Source organism: Anomalospiza imberbis, chromosome 1 (genome assembly GCF_031753505.1).
Source record: "Anomalospiza imberbis isolate Cuckoo-Finch-1a 21T00152 chromosome 1, ASM3175350v1, whole genome shotgun sequence".
Lineage (NCBI taxonomy): Eukaryota > Metazoa > Chordata > Aves > Passeriformes > Viduidae > Anomalospiza > Anomalospiza imberbis.
In genome coordinates, this window is record NC_089681.1 from 39472053 (window position 1) to 39493251 (window position 21199).

Here is a 21199-nt window from a genome sequence, read left to right on the forward strand (position 1 = left end):
AGCTGTTTTAAAACAGAAAAAAATGCTTTAACTAGGTACCTGTACACAGCACTTACAGGATGGTCAAGGTATCAGACCAAGCCAGCATAGGTTTAGGAGGGTTCGGTCATGTTTGACCAACTTGGTCTCTTTTTATGATCAGGTGACACACCTAATGGTTGCAGGAAAGGCTGTGGATGTTGTCTATTTGGGCTTCAGCAAGGCCTGTGACACTGTCTCCCACAGCACATTCCTGGAAAAGCTGGCAGCCCAAGATTTGGACAGGAGCACTCTTTGCTGGGTTCAGAACTGGCTGGATGGCCGGGCCCAGAGAGTGGTGGTGAACAGCGCTGCGTCCAGCTGGTGGCCAGTCACCAGTGATGTCCCTCAGGGGTCTGTGCTGGGGCCAGTTCTGTTCAATATATTTATTGATGACATGGATGAGGGGATTGAGTCTTTCATTAGTAAATTTGCAGATGACACTAAGCTGGGAGAGTGGGTCAATCAGCTGGAAGGTAGGAGGGCTCTGCAGAGAGACCTGGAACGGTTGGATGGATGGGCAGAGTCCAATAAGAGGACATTTAATAAGTACAGGTGCCGAGTCCTGCATTTTGGCCACAAAACCCCCTGCAGTGCTACAGGCTGGGGATGGTGTGGCTGGACAGTGCCCAGGCAGAAAGGGACCTGGGGGTACTGGTCGGCAGCCAGCTGAACATGAGCCAGCAGTGTGCCCTGGTGGCCAAGAAGGCCACTGGCATCCTGGCCTGTATCAGGGATAGTATGGCCAGCAGCAGGACCAACAAGTTCACTCTTCCCCTGTACTCAGCACTGGTGAGGCCATACCTTGAGTGCTGTGTCCAGTTCTGGGGCCCTCAGCTTAAGAAGGACATTGAGATGCTTGAGCGCATCCAGAGGAGGGCAACGAGGCTGGTGAGGGGCTTGGATCACAAGCCCCATGAAGAATGGCTGAGGGAGCTGGAGTTCTCCAGGGTTCAGCCTGGAGAAAAGAAGACTCAGAGGTGACCTTATCACTCTCCACAACTCCCTGAAATGTGGTTGTAGTCAGGTGGGGATTGATCTCTTTCTCCAGGCAGCAACTGACAGAGCCAGAGGACAGAGTCTTAAGCTGTGCCAAGGGAAATATAGGTTGGATGTTAGGAAAAAATTTTTCATGGAAAGAGTGATAAAGTACTGGAATGGTCTGCCTGGGGCAGTGGTGGAGTCACTATCCCTGGATGTGTTTAAAAAAAAGACTGTATGTGGCACTCAGTGCCATGGTTTAGTTGAGGTGTTAGGGCATGGGTTGGAGCTTCGATGGTCTTGAAAATCTCTTCCACCCTAATGGTTCTGTGATTCTGTGATTACACAGTTTTTTGCATGCATAGTTAAAAGTAATTTTGAGTGTTTTTTTAATATGTATAAAATGCTTTGCAGTCTTGTGCCTTGTGTTCATCCTATTAGGCAATTTACAATTCTGTGTGTGTGCATGCATTTGCTCATATATTTATTTTTCATTTCAATAGCATACCCCTGAGTGGTGGCTGGTCTGGCCTGACCGCAGCAAGCTCTGTCACGGTCTCAGATCCATCTTCTCCAAACAGATATGAGGCTTCAGTGTGAAAGCTCAACTCCTGTTTAGTGTCCAGGTCTTTTAGCTGAAGCTGCAGGCAGAATCAGAGAAACAAATTAATTTATTTGAATTATTTAATTTCCTATTTCTATCCCAATAAAAACTGACATTTCTTCCTTTTACTAACTCCTGCACACACTTTATTACAGCTATCTGATTCTGAATAACAGTTAGAGCAGCTTCTTCAAGCTGCTAATTCTGCAGCCTGATGTTTATAGGTGTATTCTTCACTGCATATCACCACAAGCATAGGACCCATTTATAAAGAACCAATGAGAGATACAGCTTAAATTGACCTGTATGTGTTTGCAATTTCAGAATGTCAAATGCATGAATACAGTTACATCAATCTTAATAGCATATGTCCATTTTGCAAAACATTTGCTTTGCTACTTTTTTTTTTTTAATGAGTCTTGCTATATCTCAGGTAGGATTTTCAAAGTTGGCAGAAATTAGGTGTCCAGTGGTTTTCAGGGCTGCCTATGGAAATAAACTATTTGAAGAATGAATTTCAATAGAATGTGCAAGCTTAGGTCCCGCTTCATTCTACTTGGCTTTAAATATTTATTGGAGAGTGAAGAAATTAGGTTCCAAGTGTGTGGACTTAGAACATCCAAACCAGCCGAGGAAGCACAGCCTTAGGAGCCCACATATCCCCTCTGAGAGGGTCAAGGTGGAAATCAGATTCACAGGAGGTCAAATCAGATCATATACTCTATCCTAGGTCAGGTTATAAAATACAGAGTAAAAATCTATCAAGTATATGCAGAAACATTTGTGGTAACTATTACATGCAATATTGAACTTCATAAATAATACATGCAATATTGAATGTCATAAAATTCATGTCTGCAACTTTGCAGAAACAGTTTCTTCAGTCTTCAGGATCTCTTTGTATAGAAATAGCATATCCAAGACATTTAAAACAAAAGGAAACAAAAATAAACAAAAACTTAATTTTATCAGGACAGTAAGTAATTGGAATTCTTAGGCGGGAATCCCCAAAATTATTATGGTCACTTCTTTCCAGTACTGACAGCAGCTGCAACAGCAAAACTTTGTGCTTATAATATAGAATAAACATACAAGTGTTTAGAAGTCCTGACTACAGGCATCCTCACGCAGAAACCTGTGTGATTCAAATCTCAAACTGCAAGCTTTGAGATGTATAAATATTTATATAATCGAATGAGATAAACTCAATCATTGGGAATTTGACAGTTTTGCTCTCAAAAATTTTGTCCGAATGTGTTGTCCTCGAGTTCTTAGAAATGCAATAACCTAACATTTTCCATTACTGCTTACTCATTCTGTCCAGTAATTTACAAGATTAGTCACAGGGCTTCCAGATGAAAGTAAACAATACGCCATAATCATTTCCAGACTTAAACCATTAATTACTTGGATAAAAGGTAGATTTATTTAGGTAGTATTAAATTCCGCTAAAATTGCAGCCCATTGTTTACAAAAAAAATAGGGATTTTTTGCACTTGCAATAACAATTTTTTTTAATTAAATGTATAACTTCTTCTTATACAAAAATATTTTCCCCTAACTTATATCAACCCTAAATATCAATACATATCACAAACTCCTATCTTTCTTAAAATTGCACTAAGGTTTACCTGCATGTGCAGGCTGACAGCCTGCAGAAACTGGACTCATAAAAATGAGGTTTGCAGATTTATGTAGACTTTGGCCTTAAAACAAAACTTACCTGACAAATTCTTGCTAGTTCTAAGATTCCATCTAAGTGTGAACTTAATCTTTAAATCATATAGTGCTTCTATATTCTAAATAAATGTAAAAAATGGGTTTGTAATCTATTTTAGGAAAGACCAGAAACTGGTTTTGAGCAATAGCTACTCATTCTGTAGTAAATAAATCTTCAGAAGTTACAGAAAATACATAATTTTTAGTTAAGGTTATTTAATGCACTACAGAATTTTGCAGAAAACTGTAGGAGACAACAGGAAAAACTCTGGTACTTGGAAGAACCCTGTAAACATCAAAATAGAGAAGACAGAGAGTAGCAAAATGAACGTAGGGATTTTATCTCCTTTTTGCAGTTTCATCTGTATTTCTGAGAAACTTCTGGAACTTTGAATATTACTTCTTTCACTTAAAAAGAAATCAAAGAAGGTAATTTTATTTAGCTGGGGCTGGGTTTGACCATTGGTTCATAGTAAGCTTACATATCCTGACTGCTGCCTGTAATTTTTCTGATTCTATACAACACCTCTATTTTTTACTGCACTGTAAGAATCCTACTAGAGTGAGACCAACTTGTTACATTTTAATTATGCTTCCATGAATAACTAATTTATAAATATACTAATAAATTAGTATTAGATATTATAAGCATATTAATGGAAAAAGCAATAGTTGTTATTGTGGCTTTTGCTGTGGGTTGCACATGCATACAAGAAACTACTTAGGTCTATCGCAACCTATTGACTTCTTGTAGATTGCAACAATTTATAGCTACTAATAAACCAATTATTAAATGAATTGTGAAGCATTTGAAAGTACAGACAAAAATCACTTAGCGAGTTGCATAGGGTTGTTTTGGAAAAGAAAACAGAAAGCAAACTATTACATTTATGAATTTTCTGCCATGTTTGGGCCACCAGGTCTGGAGGCTGAAGTCTTATATTACATAATGGATATATTAAACATAGTGTCAAAATATTTTTGGAATGCTTTATCAAATGGCCTGGAGACACATATTTAAAATGAGAAATTAGCTTTGCTTACCTATTCTTTCCATTTTTATAGCCTAAACGGAGAGTACAAAATTAGCTGATGCAGAACACATTTGGGGAGAAAATGTAAGATAAACTCCTCCTCTATCCCCAGAGGATCTCATAAATTCAGACTCAACGTTCCTTTGAGTGCCACAAGCCCGTTGACATTTTAGTCTGGAATGCAGCTGTCTCTAGCATTTCCCATCAGAATGGTTTCTGGAGTCTTTATGCATTTAAGGAATCACCTTGATCTTTCAAATCCATAGCAGGGTTAAGGGACTCTGTGGAACAGTTCAGGAAAGCACTCTTCTAATTCAGATTAATTCAGTGCTATGTCCACAGTGGGGTTTTTTGCCCTTGCCTATAGGCAGAGCTCATTGACACAATTTTTCCTTGAATTAACCTTCAAGTTTAAGTATTAAGAATACTTTTAAATTTTAATTCTATTTTAAGATTGACAGCATTAAGTCCTTTCTCCACTCTTTTTATGAGAATTCTTAAAGACATATTAAACTACAATCAGAGGTTTGAGGCCTATTGATGGCCATATTGCAAATAATAGACACTTAATATTATCTTAATTGGCTTCCACAGGTAGATTGGTCTGAGTGTGGAGAATGTCAGTATTTCCATGCAGGAATTAACATTTCCTAACATCAGCAGGAAACACTGTCTTCCATGTAAGGATGAAATGTGCATAATGGTTCTGTACACCAGTGAAGAGCCGTAGCAGTACACACTTCAGCAAGCGCAAACAAGGTCAAGCTGCCCACAAAGACATCTGCAAGCTGTAAGCAATCATCTGTAGATGCCAGGTAACTGAGACCATCTGTGTCTGAACAAAAGTTATTTACTGTTATGTTGAAAATTATTGCAAGTTCATATGTGTTATATTAGGAATACCTTGTGAAGTTTAATTCCTCTTCTCAAGGATGGACCATGTAACACAAAGGAGACTTTTGTTATATCTCCAATGTCACCAATGGTCAACTGTTAAAAAGAAAAAAATAATTAATTATATGTCATACACAACAGTTTGCATGGCATACTTTAAACCCCCCCAAAAAATACAACTGGTAATAATATTAGTCAATGAAGTTAGTGTTAGGATGAGAAAGTCTTATTAAGAGTGCAAGTTAATTTGGACTCACATTTGTATCATAAATTATGTCTATTTTTTACTGAGGGGAATGGTTGCACAGCATAGGCCAACACAAAAAAAGGAAGGAAATGTATAACTGAATTCTGTATTTTCAAGGCCAGTTATTTTCTTCTCACTTAATTCAAAGTTAATGAGGTTTTTCACATCAAATTTGGCATTTCCTCAAGACAGTTTTCCTAAGTTATATGTTTTGGCCCACAAGTGAGAAGTTGTCCAAGCAGTGTTTATTTAAGACATAGAGGTATAAACATTAACTCTGACAAGCAACCAGTACTCATAATGTCATACATATTGGCTACAATTCTTATTTTTACTGAAACTATTTGGTAAGACTTGTATGAAGTAGAAAAGAAACCAACCAAAAAGGGAGTATCACTTAGATTTTGAACTTTCTGTGCAGGGGATTTCCCTTTTCTTCCAAATGCAACAACTTGAATGTTAGGAACATCTTCTGGTACTTGTGTGCAGTGCATCCGTGTTTGCCATCGTCCTCTACTTTTTGTATCTAAATTTTCCGTGGGAAGAGATGTCACAGATGTTTCTGCAGTAAAAGCAAACCTATATTTAGAGCAATATCTGTTATAAGGCAGTATAAACCAAAATATTATATTGACTAGTAGTGCTGGATGTAGCATGGGAAATTGAGGCAACAAAGCCACAAACCCCTCATTGTTCATGTTAGTCCCATGGAGGGGTAGAAAACCAGGCCAGTGGCCTCATGAATCCATGTCACACTCACACAGAGGCCATGCCTCTTCTCTTTGTATTGTTCCAAGGACAGGAAATGTCCTGCCAGAGGAGAATATTTCAATACTGCCATTTAAAATTTCTCAATCCCAAGCATCATTTCTTCCCCTTTCTTTAGAGAAGGCGTGATTCACCTTGGTCCAGGCCCGTGCCCCTCACCATTGGGGTATCAATGCTAAGTTTTTCCTACTGTGTGAAGTAACCTTAACCTTAAGTTGTGAACTGCTCTGCCATGCAGGAGTGACTCATGGAAATGAAGGACACTTCTGCTTGCACTACCTTTGAGCGGTATTGCGACTTCTACAAAATCTTCCTTGGAGCGTTTATTGATCCATCCATCGTGAAAAAAAACATGCGTAGAAAAAGGGTAGAAGACTTCTTTTATAAGAATTTTTTCCAAAAACCACCCATCTGATTGAAAATAAATAGGACATTATTAATTTATACCTTTTAAGCAACAAAATATTCTGTGTATGCAGTCATAAGTTTCTACCTTCATCAAATCAATAAAAGGTTTTCTTTTGACAGACTTTTTAAGGAAATAAAACTTCTGAAAATATATTGGCTATGTGTATGTGTTTCTATCTGTTCCACTACACTACAAAATAGTCAATGTTTTTACAGATCTTGTGAAATTAAATGTAGGGATAGATTTGCTGTAATGATCTATTACACCTCAAAGTATGGAAAGGCTTCTATATGCAATCTCTAGACACAAGAAACCCCAACAGGAAATTATACTATCAATGTCCTAATGGAAAAAGGATCAGGATTTCTATGACATTAGCCATCAGAAAATCCACTCAACCCATAGCTTTCTTTCTGGGGAGATACCATTCTATATAATAAGGAACAAACCAGCTAGTTTTATCTTGATTTGAAACCATGATTGTTTGGAAACAAAGCATTTGTCGCGTCACGTCTCCAAGTCTTGGTAAAGTTGGTTACACACCCAGTCTTGCTGAAGTGAATGAAAGTTTGATTGTTCATTTTAATGTAACCATCTAGGAAATAGTCTCCCATCCTCTTTTTCTGAGTCCAAGTTTAACCTACAGAGTCATTTTGTAATCTTGGGGTTTTTTAGAAAAGAAGAAGGAACAAGAGACTCAGGATACCATACTCTGGAACAATAATTTCTATTATCAACTTTACCCATCAGGAGTAAAATACTTGTAGAATCTCTATTCTGTTGTCTTTAAAAAACAGTGGGCCAAAATTGTAGCCAAATGATTGAATAAAATACCAATTCATGATACTCTTTGTTGTTGGTATTTATTTTCAAGAAATAAGCAAATTTTTTTAGCTACAATAGCTGCTTTGGAGTCAGCAGTAGGATGAGAAAACATGCTGCAGCAATACAGCCTTTTTATCTGCCAGTCAACCTCACATATGCAGGATCCCTTAAAAAATATTTTGCATGGATTAGAAGGAACGAACCTGTGAGGCCAGAACAGCCTCTCTTCTGTGTACCACTTCTTAATCTAATGAACCAATTTTATGTTCTTATCTTTACATAGAAGCATATAGCCCTGAAATAAATTCCTTTTTTTGACATATCCATCATCTGAAAATGTACAGCAAGACAAAATTTACAAAAGTTTCAAAAGCATGATGGCATACTGCTTCATGAGAAACAAAAGCTTTGTTGACAGTGCTTATAAAAAGATAGAAGCTTCAATGGAGAACAATTTCATACATAATTTTACAATTTTACATTGTCACAACATTTCCTTGGAATCCCTTGCACATTTTAGTAAAATCAAGCTGGCTCTGGATACTTTACATGTATAATCCACAAGAAAGGAACAGCAGAAAATGGAAATCAATTACATGTTTTCTAAATTTTTAAAACATTTTTGTGTTAAATTACAGACATTTGCGAAGTACTAGGATCAACTAAATCTAATAATCTACATCATTATTACCTTAAATTAACCAAAAAAATTACCAACCTTTTCTTAGACTTTTAAATCCAACACAAACTTGATTCAACCTGCCAAGGTATAAAGATTTGATTTTGAAAATATCCACCTGCAATATGAAAAGAATCAAAATTATATTTTAGTTAAACTTAATAGGGGTCTGGTTTTGAGTATGTATCAGCTTAGTCTAGTGTGTCTGATCATTGTTTTGCACCTTGATAGAAGCAAATTCATCTCATCTATGCCATTTAATTGTGTTTGACATCATAATTAAATATTATGTACTATAGATCATCTTTTCTTATCCAGTTGATATGATGAGTTATGAATTTCAGAATGCCTCTGTATTTAGTAGGAAGTATTTTTGGAAAAATCAGATACACACACTAGCAATAAAATTCTCATTTCTCATACCTTCATGGACTGAAATAAATAAATCTTAGTGTGTTGAAAATTACTTTGGTCCAGTGTTGCAGTTCAGTGGGTACCCTGCAGCTGGGCCCCACAGATAGGAATGTCCGAATGAACCTTAACCTTAGCTAGACCCCATTGGCTGAGTGCCAGATAGCTCCAGCCCCCCTAGACCCAGACCTAGATAAAAAACCTTCCCGCCATTGTTCGGTCTCTTTTCCTGCATACCACCAGAGAATAAACACCTGGAAAACGAGCCTCTCTCTCCTGGTTTCTGTGGCACTGCTCCTCTGAAGTCCCCAAGGCTGAGCTAGCAGAACAGTTTGGGGGGACTGAAAGAGGGCTCTGCCGCAGTCCAGAACCTAACTTGCAATGAAACTGATAAATACTAGAAGTCTAATAATTCTGAAAACCTGGAGCAATTTAATTTTCACTAAAATTCACAATTAATTTAGTGGGAATTAGGCATGTAAATGGGAATTAAGTAAATGGTATCTGCAAAGATTTCAACCACTGTGCTTTTGGGATAAGGATGTCTCCTTGAAATCATGTCTACAGTAGGCCAAATTTTCTACATACAACAGACTTGAATGATCAATAGACTTCATGGAGTCTTTCTTTTTTTCCATACCATAAATCTTTATAGTTTATTCACCTTCCTGCCTATATATGCTCATCTTCTTCTTTGAACAGCCATCTTCATAATCTCTGGGAAAGCTCACATAAGTATGTGCACTGACACTGGGAGCACATGTTGCTTAAAAAGTGTATTCATTGGCTTTTTTTAACTGAGCCTGAAGAAATGAGGTTTGGAAGTATACAATTTATGAATGGATTCATCTAATCTTTTGAGAAACCAGCTGCAAAATTAAATCTCTACAGCTAAGATTTTATTTCATGTGACTTCATGATTTATTCTGTTGAACACAGAAGCAGTTGTCTTGGGAAGTTGGGTTGAAAATACAAGTTTGAATGTAACAGCTGGGGACTAGTTTGTGGGTTTGAAAAAAAAATAATAAAACCCTTGCATTGTTCCCATAGTGGCACAGTTCCAGAATTTCAATGTCGGTGAGAATAATATTGATCAAAATAATCATCTAGAAAAAAAGAACAATAACTAAAACCAGAGCATTCGTCATTTGAGGGTAAATTGGAGTAAAGAGAACTGCAACAGAGTGAATATCCAAAGAATTGCTACTCAAAATCTTTCCCATAAGAAGAAGATTAGGGTCTTATAGCCCAGGATATAGAAAAGCCCTATAGAATTTCAGAGGAAGGATTTAGCAAGTCTGAACAAGCCTGTTCAAAAGCTGACACAGAATCTGGATTATACAGAAAAAATCCTTGTGAATTTGCAGATGAGTCGTACTTCCACAGGAATGAGTATTCACAGAAGTCAAGTGCTATTGTTCAGGTTTTTCTCTACAAGTTTTATTCTTGGCAAAAATGTAACACATTCTTATAAAAATAAAGAGGTTTTTTAAAAGGTTGGGACAGTTTGGGTTTTTGAAATAAACAGGAATCTGTCCCTCTTCCAGTCTGTACTGATACCTTATCCATTGTAGCTGGCAGTCTTGCTGTGCAGATATCTCTGGCACTATCCCTAAGACATACTACACAGGACTATTATCTACTATCATCAAAAAGAGTAATCTATACAACTTCCTATATTACTCCTTCAAACAAGATGAGCTCTTCTATCCTGTCATTATTTTCAGATTTAACTTGTGAACGTTGAGCTACCAGTTTGATCAGTTCTTGATGAGCATGACATTGGGTATGCATATTCTCTTCCAAAATGGAGAAAGAAAATACAGAGGACACAATGACTAAGATCTGGGTTTCTTGTCACACAAAAATCTTGTACCTTCTAGAATCTTTAAAAATAGTAAGAAAAGCAGATAAAATAAACACAGGTGAGTGTAAAGAATAAATGAAGCATATATCAAGTACATTTCTCTAGCTTTCTGCATCAGAGAAGAAACTGCACTAAGCTGGCTGGCAAGAGTGAAATACTCTCTCCGACACTCCCTATAAGAAGATTTCCAGTTACTTCATTTCACAATTTCCTTAAAACAAAAAAAAAAAAAAAAAAAAAAAAAAAAAAAAAATCCAAGCTGTAATTCTAAACACTAGGTTCTAACAAAGTATCAGCTAGACATGTTCTGATTTGAAAGAGATGTTTCCTTTTGATCCGCAGTCTGTTTTAGTTACTTTGTTCTTTTGCCAATAGCTACTTAAGGAATTACTCTTCTAGGAAAAGTCATTTAATCTCAAAAAGCAACAATATGTTTACCAAAAAGCAAGAAGTGTGTGGAAAAATTGGAAACATGAAAAAATAAGAGTCTTCTTGAAACACTGACAGTGATCAGGAAAGTTAACAAGGTAAGTTCATAGACTACTTTAGATGGAGTGGCTACAAATGTGAGTTATCCTACAGAAACATTATCACTTCTAACAAACAGGCATATTTTAATAAAGCAGTGATGCTTTCCCAGCCTTTAAAGTCCTCAATATTAAAACAGAACTCTTAGAGCTCCTTTAGTCCAATTCAGAATTAATTTATCACCTTAACTGTTTTACTGTAGCATAACAGTGATGATGCTTAAAAGCAATATGTTAGCTATGGAGACAATCAATATATGGAATAGAAAACATTAATATTTTTGATACTCTATCCATAAAAGGTTTTCTAAAAATATAAGTTCTAACAAAAAGACACACTGATTCAGTTAAATTTTTCCTCATTATTTTACCTGCCCTCTAGCAAAAGTGATCAGGCTGTTTTTTGAGTTAAGCCATCGCTTCCCCGAGTCACTTTTTTCTCCTCGTATAAGAAGATAAACCTCTCCAGTGGCATCTGCCTTCTTCAAGTCACCCGTGTGCAAATGGATTTCATACTCCACAACTTCAGAAAAAATAGACAAAATAAACCCAAAAAGTCAGCAGGAGAAAACACTTGTCTTGCCTGACACCCGCATTATATACCAATTCTTAGAATTGCAGATTTCACCCTAATGCCATACTGTACCACCAAACAAGGCCTCTTCAGTTCTGGTGACATACACATAACCAAAACACATTCTTGCTGCATAACAGGATTACAATCTAGAGCATATAGATATCCTCTGGTCTGACACCACTCCCAGAAAATAAGTGCTACTGATTGCTGTTTGGAGCATGGGATCTCTTGTGTACTGTCTTCTTCCATATAAGGTAGAAAAATCCTTCTTAAGAAAAAAGCCATACATGCATCCTCTTCAGAAAGTCTAATTTTTTCTTTTTATTATTTACTAATATTTCTTTGATTTTTCCCTCCCTCTATTTTTATTTATCACTAGTTAGACCATAATACTATCACAATGTTCTTAAGTTAAAATATGGTAATACAAAATTAAAATAATGAATTAAAAATTCTTTCAACATCAGCTTTAATATATAAATAGAAAATCTTCCTGACATTTTGTATCATTCTCCAAAGAACCTGCCATTAATGATATAGCAGCCCATAAATCCAGGTCAGATAACTGAATTTTGAGTTTAAGGGAAAGCATTCCTGAGTTTCTCAGCTGTGGTCACAGTATAGAGATTAGAAGAGACACCCACGTCCCCTATACAAAGCTTCTGCTTCTTTGCCTCTTTTTGTCACAATACATAGTGAAGTGATGCAGATGAGACCAGACTGAATTCATGTCAAAGAAACTTCATGGAAATCTCCTATGTTCACTTTTTAAATGACCTATTTCAGCCCCTGAGTTTCCTATGGAAACAATGAACAAGGAAACACTTAAACAGAAGCAGGTTACAATCTCAATATTCACTGTTATTTGCATCATTTTAACAACAAGGACCCCAGGACAAAATAAGAAGGGTTTTTGGGGGATAGATTTTATTTTCCTTCTGATGCTGTGTGCTCTAATTCAGTCTATAATAGTATCATTTGCATAGTGTGTTCATTTGGGCTCATTTGTGTTATGAGCTGGTACTGTCAATTTAGGAATCTAACTTTGGTGGCTATATTATGACTAAGATCCTTATGCAGCCAGCAGGGGAAAGCAGGTGCTATAGAAAACACCTCTGATGGGTTCCCACACATTCTAGAGAAAAACACTAGAATTCAGGAGTCTAAATTTAGATGGTCTAAATGTTCCTCTGCTTCCAACCACAGGCATCGTTTCTTCAGGCTAAGAATAAAAGCTATGCTATTGTGGCAACACATGTTTTTAAAACACGACTGTCTAATATTTTTATAAGGACAACATTTTTCTCCACTGTAAAATGCAGAGTCACATTTGGGATGCAGGTGATGAGCAGTGCACATGTACTAAGAATGTATCTGAAAACATTTGTATTATCTCTTGAACTTTTTTTATCACAAACATGAAGACTTTTTTTTTTTTTTTTTTTTTTTTTTTTTTTTTTTTTTTTTAAGAACTGAGCAGCCTTAAAATCCAGCATTTTACAAGTCCTGAGCTATGTTTGACTACCAAAAATTATCAGCCCTTTCTCCCACAGCCTTCATCACTGTAGCAGTAAAACATAAAAAACATCTAGACTATGTGACATTTACATGCCGGAGAAAGTCTTCCAGCCTCACTCTGTCTCCTGTCCCTCCCTGGAACTTGGCTGGCTCTACAATATCTGCTTTCCCAGGCAACTCTGGTGTGCAAAGGAGGGGAGTGCTGCTTTAGACAGACATGAAATCAAGAAGAAACAAAGCACTTTCAGTTTCACAGCTGACAGTACAAGCTAGAGAGCATGGAAATGCACATTAGTCAAGTCTGAAACATATATTTAAGTCTAATGTACATCATAAGATACATTAATATCTGAGTATTCATCCTGGAAACATCTGCTATTCTCAGTAAATTTTTCTTCTTCAATCAATTTTTTTCCAAAATAGAAAAGGTCTATTTAAGCAAACTGTACATTCTTTAAAAATATTATAATTATGAGAAAGTTCTAGTAGGTTTAAGAAAAATTCAATGAACCCAGAAGCTAAAGCTGTCATTTAGTTTTATGTGTAGGTGATAGGAAAACAGGGAGGGAAAAAAAAAAAGTGTTCTGAGGATATTTATTTTAAGCTTTTCTTACAGCTCTGTTCACAAGTTGGTGCTATTCATGTTGAGTGTTATAATCAAAAGGTCTGAATTCAAATATTGTGACAACTTATATAGCTATTTCTTTCTATTTCTAAAATAAAAAGGTCCCATAACAGGATTAATGGTTTAAAAGAGGGGGTTGGTATAGACTGTAACATTAATATGAAAATGGATTCATTAAATAATAAGGGCTGCATAAGTCTGCTAATAAAAGTCTGCTTGTTTCAATGAATTTCTGAAATCTATTTATTTGTCTTTACCTTTTACTTATGAGGATGATGTCTGAGAAAATCTGTTTGCTTAAATGTAGCTTTATTTCACTGCAGCAATATTTGCTTCATGGACTCCACCTGGGACTATTTTTTTTTAAATAATTTAAACTAAGGACTGGGAAAATTCTTATAATTGATGGTATCACTCATATTTGATGATAAGAAGTAAACCAAGATTTTTCCCAGCTTGGGGCCCTAACATATCTCATTCCTTTCTTCAAGGGCGTTAAATATGTGCTGCCAGGTAAAAGACAACATAGCTGCATTAAGGTCAGCACAGCTACACAGACTTGATCTTTCTGGAGTTCCAGATGGTTGAAAATACATAAGCTGTCCAGGTGACACTTTAGTTAGCATTTAGCCAATGGCATTTTGCTTTTATGGGAGTTAGGATACAAAGTTTCCGTGTTGTTCATTCAGAGTGTTGCCTCGTCTGTGTAACTGGGACATGTGAGCAGATTTGTTGAAGTCAAAAGGCTACTTGTATGAATAAGATCAAAATATTTTGGTCCATGTGGCTGGCCACTTCTGTGGGGGTAGATGAGAAAGCACAGTGCTCACATTTTTACTGCTTTTGTCCATTAATATTTGAATCATTACTATACAGACCCACAAGCTTAGCTTAGAAATGTATGTCATGTTTCTGCTGAGTCTGTACTTTCAGCTGAAGCTGCTGAATCTATTGATGCATAATTTAAAGCTCAATGCAGTCATAGTAAATATTTACTATTAATTTTCCACTATTTAAGTGACATAAAAATATACAAAGTAGACCCTGTGAAAGGAGTCATAACAGAAATGGGATGCTGGGAAATGGGGTAAAAGTTTTTAGGCTGAGTTTGGGAGCATTCTGATTGTGTTCTGTATGAACAGCATACCACAACCACAAAAATCTATTAAGACAAGGTATTCTGTTCAAGCTTGTCATTCTTTGTCTCTTCCCAATCCTATTTATAAAAATTCTCTTTCAGATGTAAGTCACATATTGCAAAACTGAAAGCAATCATCTAATGTTCATTTAAAAAGAAAAAAATCCATAAAGATAGGAGAGTAAATACATATTAATTTTTATTATTATTTTATATTAATTTCTTATGTGTGTGTGTCTATGAATAAAACCAAAATATAACGAAGAAGACATTTTAGACTGAAGTATTATTTGGACCACAAAGAATAAAAGTGATATTAACACTTCCAGTTGTAAATCACTGGACTCAACAAAATGGTTTGTGAAAAACTTTCTAGGTTGGTAGATACTCCCAGCTAAAGATTAAATTTGAGAGAGAGCATATACATATCTTTTACCCAAAAATTTCCAAGAAAAACACCCTACATTTCTAATATACCTCAATAATTAATTATTTTACATATCAGAATAATGTTTTCAGAGAGTATCTCCATTTGGCTCTTAGCACTATAGAGGCTTTGAGAGGTGTATTCTAGAATTTTAACTTCTTAAAATTTTTGGATTTTTTATATGCAGTAAAAATTTATCAAGTGTGAAGTCAGAAAATAATTGTTCATGTTTACAGTCCTTCTCATTTTTTCTTAAATAAATTAGGGAAATAGGGCCTTTTGATAAGGTATAGAATTACTATATTCATGACTGTAAATCCAGCATCCAACACCCAATGTTTTTTTGAATCTGATGGATCAAAAGTCTAAAATGGTAAGATTTTTTAGTACATGAATACAAGGTGACAAATTTTTTTAATTATGCAAACCCACACAAAACCAGAAATTTAAAGGGTCTTCACTGTTTCTTTCAAGTTTCAGCTTTAAGTTAGATTAAATATTTAGGAAACTCTCTTTAAAGAATGGTCTGCAAAAGTCCACGTGGTCTATTTTATTTCTTTTTCTGGGCTGCTTCCATCTTTTTCTATTAGTTTCCATTTAAGCAGAACACTCTTTGTTCTATAGCCTCTAGCAATAAACCTCTTAACTGGCACTAAAAGCCTCAATATATGATCTTTACTCTCTCCATCAATCCTCTTTATTCTAATGAGCTGAATAAATGGGAAACTTGTCCTTAAGTAGTAGTGATCAAGTTATCAGTATACAATTGGTTGTTCCCGGGGAAGTGGTTAGGGGTGGTTGGCAGAAATCACTTAATTGTCTCTCTGGCATCATATCATTCACATGTGTTACTAACAGCAGAGAAGCATGCAACTTGATGTGTATTTTTGAAGAATATCACTTGCTGTGCTAGGAATTTCTCATTGACATGAATAAAACACTAGTGTAATTGAAATTCTTGAATATCTCTTTGCTGGCTAACTCTGTGGCATTTTAAAAATTCTATCTTTGTTGTGTAGGGGGTCTACAATTCTTTTCTTCTTTACTTTGTTTCTAGATCACATACATTTCTTTGTGAATAGGAAGAGACAAATAGTATCACACAGTAGATGATATTTTGTACTCATCTTCAGCTGACATAGCATTAATTTGAAGAGATAATAAATAATCAAAAGTTAAAACTGGAACATCATCTAATGTGAAACAAGCCAAATACCATATTTGGTATCATCAGTTAGAGCATCTCTCATAATCCTCATACCAATGATTTCTCTTTTGTGGTAAATGCATGTGCAAAACCATCACATTCCTTAATATCAAATTCTTATGGAAATCTCCACACAGTATTTTTGGCCCAAAAGAGATGTGCTGGTATTTCAGAGACAGATCCTGACCCCAGTAACAAAAAAAGACATAGCTTACCAGGCAAGGGCTCCTGATCTGCATAGAGAGCTGGCAGCTCCAGACATTTGTCTTCCTTAGGATTAAACCAGCAGTCAAAAGCTAAATACATCTCTTCCTTTGTGCCTGTGTGCTTCATATGCAGTGAATCTAAGTGCCATGGCTGTTTTAGCTCACTGTGTGGGCCAGTTACCTGAACTTTGTATATTGAGCCAATATCTGCCAGTTCATCCTATGTGAGGAAAAAGACAAGATGAATGGATCTCATTTCAAAAAAATTGTGTCAGAACAAACATACTTGGCAGCTGTATGCAATAGTTGAACAAACTTCAGTAGTTAAAAAATTGGGGCAGATTTATAACTAGTACTATTTTCTAATCAACTTTACTAATTTCTAATCAATACAAAATTGATTTAAAAACATGAATGAGGAGATGGAATGCTTGAGGTTTGATATTAAGGAACAAGCAATGGCAGTCACTGCTGAAATTTGTACACAGAACAAGGCACAATGTTCATATGTATATTACACAGGTTCAGTAGATTATTTTCAGGCACAGAAGATTTAGCCAATTTTTAAAACTTTGGACACTATTGGAAATATTTCTTACAACAATAAAAATGATGCAATTAATCATGAATTTGAAAGAAAGCTAATCCAGTTTTGAGGAAACATCCAAGAGATCCTTCATCCTCACTCTAGATCATAGAAATTGTACATTAAAATCTTGCATTCATAATTGAGGAAAAAAACAATCTACTTCTACTGGGGATAATGCACCCTCTCTAGGACATACCATTGCTTGAGTAGGTGAAAGCAGAGGAGGCCTTAGATATTATACTTAGTGGTTTAATTTTTTTTTTTTCACTGTAAGAAAAAAAAAGGGAGAAAAGAGATGTCGTGTTTTCCTATTCAATACTTCTTGGGTTCTTTCCCCTGCTCTTTCATTTTAGAGATGCTCAGATAGTAGAAGTCCACGTGACCTGACTTCAGCCTTTTCTCTGACAGGGCACTTCCATCTTCATACTATTTTTTTTTTTTCATATTTACCAGAGGTTCTTGGAAATAACTCAGAAAAGCCCTCTGAGTACTCCTCATTTTGAATCATGTTTGTGGTTAGTCTAGTCTGCTGAGTCTCTATTTCATTAAAGAGGAGCATCAAAATACAACAGATGATTTCTTTAGCTCAATCATAAAATTCAATTCATTAAGAGGAAAAAATAAGAGACAATAAATAACCGGGGGGAAAAGAGAAACCATACTAGAAAAACCAGTTCAGAGAAACTGATGGCAGGGATGAATAAATTATATGAGAGAGAAAAGAGAAAAATTAACCTTCTGTGCATTTAATCTCATTTATGATTCTTCCTTCTCTATCATCAGCCCCAAAAGCTCTACAAGTATCCCATGGCATATTGTATGCTTACAAATTGCTGATTTTTGTGAGATCAACAAAGCCTGTAAATCAGTACCTGCTGCGTGCTATACACTGTGATGTGCACCAAGGGACCAATTCACTCACTTAAACATTCTTAGTATGAGACATTGGGAGAATTTGCTCATTCAAAAACCATTGTTCATGAGTTGCTACCTACAAACAAAAATGATGATCTGTGCCAAACTACTCAGAGGACTTAAAAATCAATTTGGTAGTTTAGTTTAAAGAATCAATTTATCTCAGAATTAAGTGGATTATTGGCTACATGATTCGTAGGCTTTTCTTGCAACAGAGAAAGGTTGAAGTACTTTGATCTGAATTGCTTTTCCTGTGACTTGAAGTGGCAACTTTTTGTGACTCAGGTTGCCATAGAAGATAAAAGAAAGGCATATTGGATCCTCTTCAGCACTCAAGTCAGATCCAGTGATATCCATTATCCAGAAACCTGATGACTTCATGTTGATTTCAGGCAGTTTGGGACTAAGAGTTGACCTTCTACCTTTAAAAATTATCAAAGAGAAAGGAAAGATGACAGCATGAGAGAATGGCATAATCTAGCAGGACCACAGCCTTTACAGTACACAAACAAAGCTCTTTTTGCAGGTTATGTTGTATCTATAGCAACTGCTTACTAAGAATAACACATCAATATCTTTATTATATTTTTTGTGAAGAATTTAACAGCTTAATGTTCTTTCTGTGTTTAAAATTTAGTTTCAATGGTATTTTTGGAGCCAATGTATTCTCTTTGTCATGTTTGGAAGTAATTGCTAAGAGAATATTCAGTCACCTTTTAGAAGTCTAAGTAATTGTTCTTTAAAAAGCAATCAGTGTTACTAAAGTAAATTATCATTTAAGAGCATGCAGCCATATGTAGCATGTAGGCACCTAATGCAAAATGAACAATTCAAATGAACTTTTCTTGTCACCAGATGTTACCTAGCAAAATAATAGGTGTTGTAATAGTGTGAGACTGACAGGTAACCTATAATAAACACACAAAGTTATTTGCCAGATGCTCAGAAGATCAATATCACTATCTGCCTCTCTTTTTCTTCATTAATTGTTGTTATTCTTCATTTTAGTTATGTTTTAACCAGTCTAGGCAAAGTGAAAATAATTTCATGAAGAGGAACAGCTCAGGAAAATGTACTTTCTACAACTCAGAAAAACCACACAACTGGATCAAGGACATCTTATATCTTACTTCCTCTGGACAAAGTTCTGTAGTTCATTTTCTTTGTATTTAATTCTTTTCACAGGATTGAAGGAAGAAATCTTTTACTACTTGTGAATGACTAAAGGTCCTGCTGTAAGTATTCTTTTGCCAAGTACATCCAGGTTTAGATTTGTGCAAATCATGGCATAGTAGTAGGTGTGAAATGAGCAGAAACGAGCATACCAGAACTGCTGCTTTGTGCTGTGGAATAGTCTCACAAGTAAAGACTAGGCTCATTTCACTGAAGTAATTTTTCTGTAGATTTCAAATGAGATTCTAGGCCAAAAAATAGTGCATAAAATTTAAGCTATTTATCCCCATGAGGTGCACATCCTAAGCTTGGCTATTTATCTCTCATTGAAATATGCTGTGTTTAATTTGGAAGGCAGGTGTTCCATATGCAACACATTGACAATACAGAATTATACTAACTTTGACCTTACCAGATGTGGCTCTATTATAACACTAAGATCAAACTGAAAATTCACATTTTCAATAAAAGAAGGATACTATAAATATCTAAATGAGCTGTAGTCAAATATATGTATATAAAAATGGGCAGGTCAGTTCTGCAGAACTTACCAACTGTTAAAATCTCACAAACAGTCTCACATAAACCCAGATGAGTATCAAGCCAGTTCCACAGTGGAAAGACCCATTCTTTGTCTGAATCTTGTGATTCCTTGACTGTTACCATCTTGAGGTACATCCCTGCTCCATAGCCTTCTCCATCATGTCCTATGACCACTTTTTGCAAATGACTCAGAGAAACAGCTTCCACCAAAAAAGAATCCACCTGCAAAACAGGAAAATACTTAATAAAACAGAATTTTGACTTGAAACTTCAGGGAAAATGTAGGCCTGAATTCATCTGAGAGCTCAAAATTTTTAAAATCTGATTCTTCGTGAAGTTAACATAGCATCTCCCTGCTGAATCTAAGAAAGCACACACCGATTAGAACTAACATTTAATCCTATATTCATCATTAATGATGCATTGTAATTTCATTTGATCTTTGGTCAATATGTACCACCACATCAATCATTTCATATTACATTAAAATCTATATACCTCAACTTTCTGACAGTCAGTTATGATAAGATTTTGGTTCTAATGAAATTTCTATTTTTCAGATATCTAGTTTCTAAAGCATATCAAACAAGTCTAGATATAGATACTAATAGTTCTAAACAAAAGTTAGAAATCTAAAGAGTGTTTTTACTCCAAGATAGCTTTATAATTCTTCTCCAGTAGTCAGAAAAATCTGACTTTTTACTTTCCCTACAAAATGAAAATAATTGTGGAGCAAATTGAGAAGAGTAATGGAGGAAGTTAGAATGAAATTGAAGAGTAAAAGATGAGAGATGGGAAGGGAAGCAGAATGGACAAGGCAGAGATAGACATGAGAGAAGTAAGCACAAGTGGCAATAGATGAGAAAAGGGACTAGAAAAACAAGATAAGTAAAAATATGAAATGCAAAGAAATTGTATGCCCCACTAAATTTCTATTAGAAAGCCAGATGTTCTGTATAGGGCCCAACCAGGGGCCAGATGGACCTCACAGTAACTGCTGAAGGTTAGAAAGTTATGAACAACTGGAGTCTGAACAGCAAAGTCTAGGAATATAATAAACACCATAATTCAAATAAAAGAATTCAGTAGTAGGTACTAATTAAACTGGATGTCAAAACAATTAAAAAACAAGATATTAGCAAGCTCATCTCTAAAAGAATACAGTAGGTGTCAAAATCCTATGTATTGTTCCTATTACTTTTTAAATAAAATATTGGAGAAACAAATTTTCTGCTACTAATAGTAAAGTACTTTCATAGAACAGAAAGATTTTATTTTTTTCTAATAATAGTCATAAC

The 21199-nt window shown here is 35.6% G+C and overlaps 1 protein-coding gene across 1 annotated transcript in view; it reads right to left on the reverse strand.

Annotated features, from left to right (window-relative positions):
- The window catches only part of RP1 (RP1 axonemal microtubule associated), a 194967-nt gene that overhangs the window by 49080 nt on the left and 124688 nt on the right, over positions 1-21199 (reverse strand). Inside the window, exons 36-44 of the mRNA XM_068188719.1 lie at positions 19910-20123; positions 18417-18607; positions 16691-16901; positions 11355-11506; positions 8218-8296; positions 6545-6676; positions 5878-6059; positions 5260-5346; positions 1508-1640 (exon numbers count right to left, since the gene is read on the reverse strand). Coding sequence (XP_068044820.1) covers positions 1508-1640; positions 5260-5346; positions 5878-6059; positions 6545-6676; positions 8218-8296; positions 11355-11506; positions 16691-16901; positions 18417-18607; positions 19910-20123 — 1381 coding nt within the window. The remainder of the gene's footprint in view (positions 1-1507; positions 1641-5259; positions 5347-5877; positions 6060-6544; positions 6677-8217; positions 8297-11354; positions 11507-16690; positions 16902-18416; positions 18608-19909; positions 20124-21199) is intronic.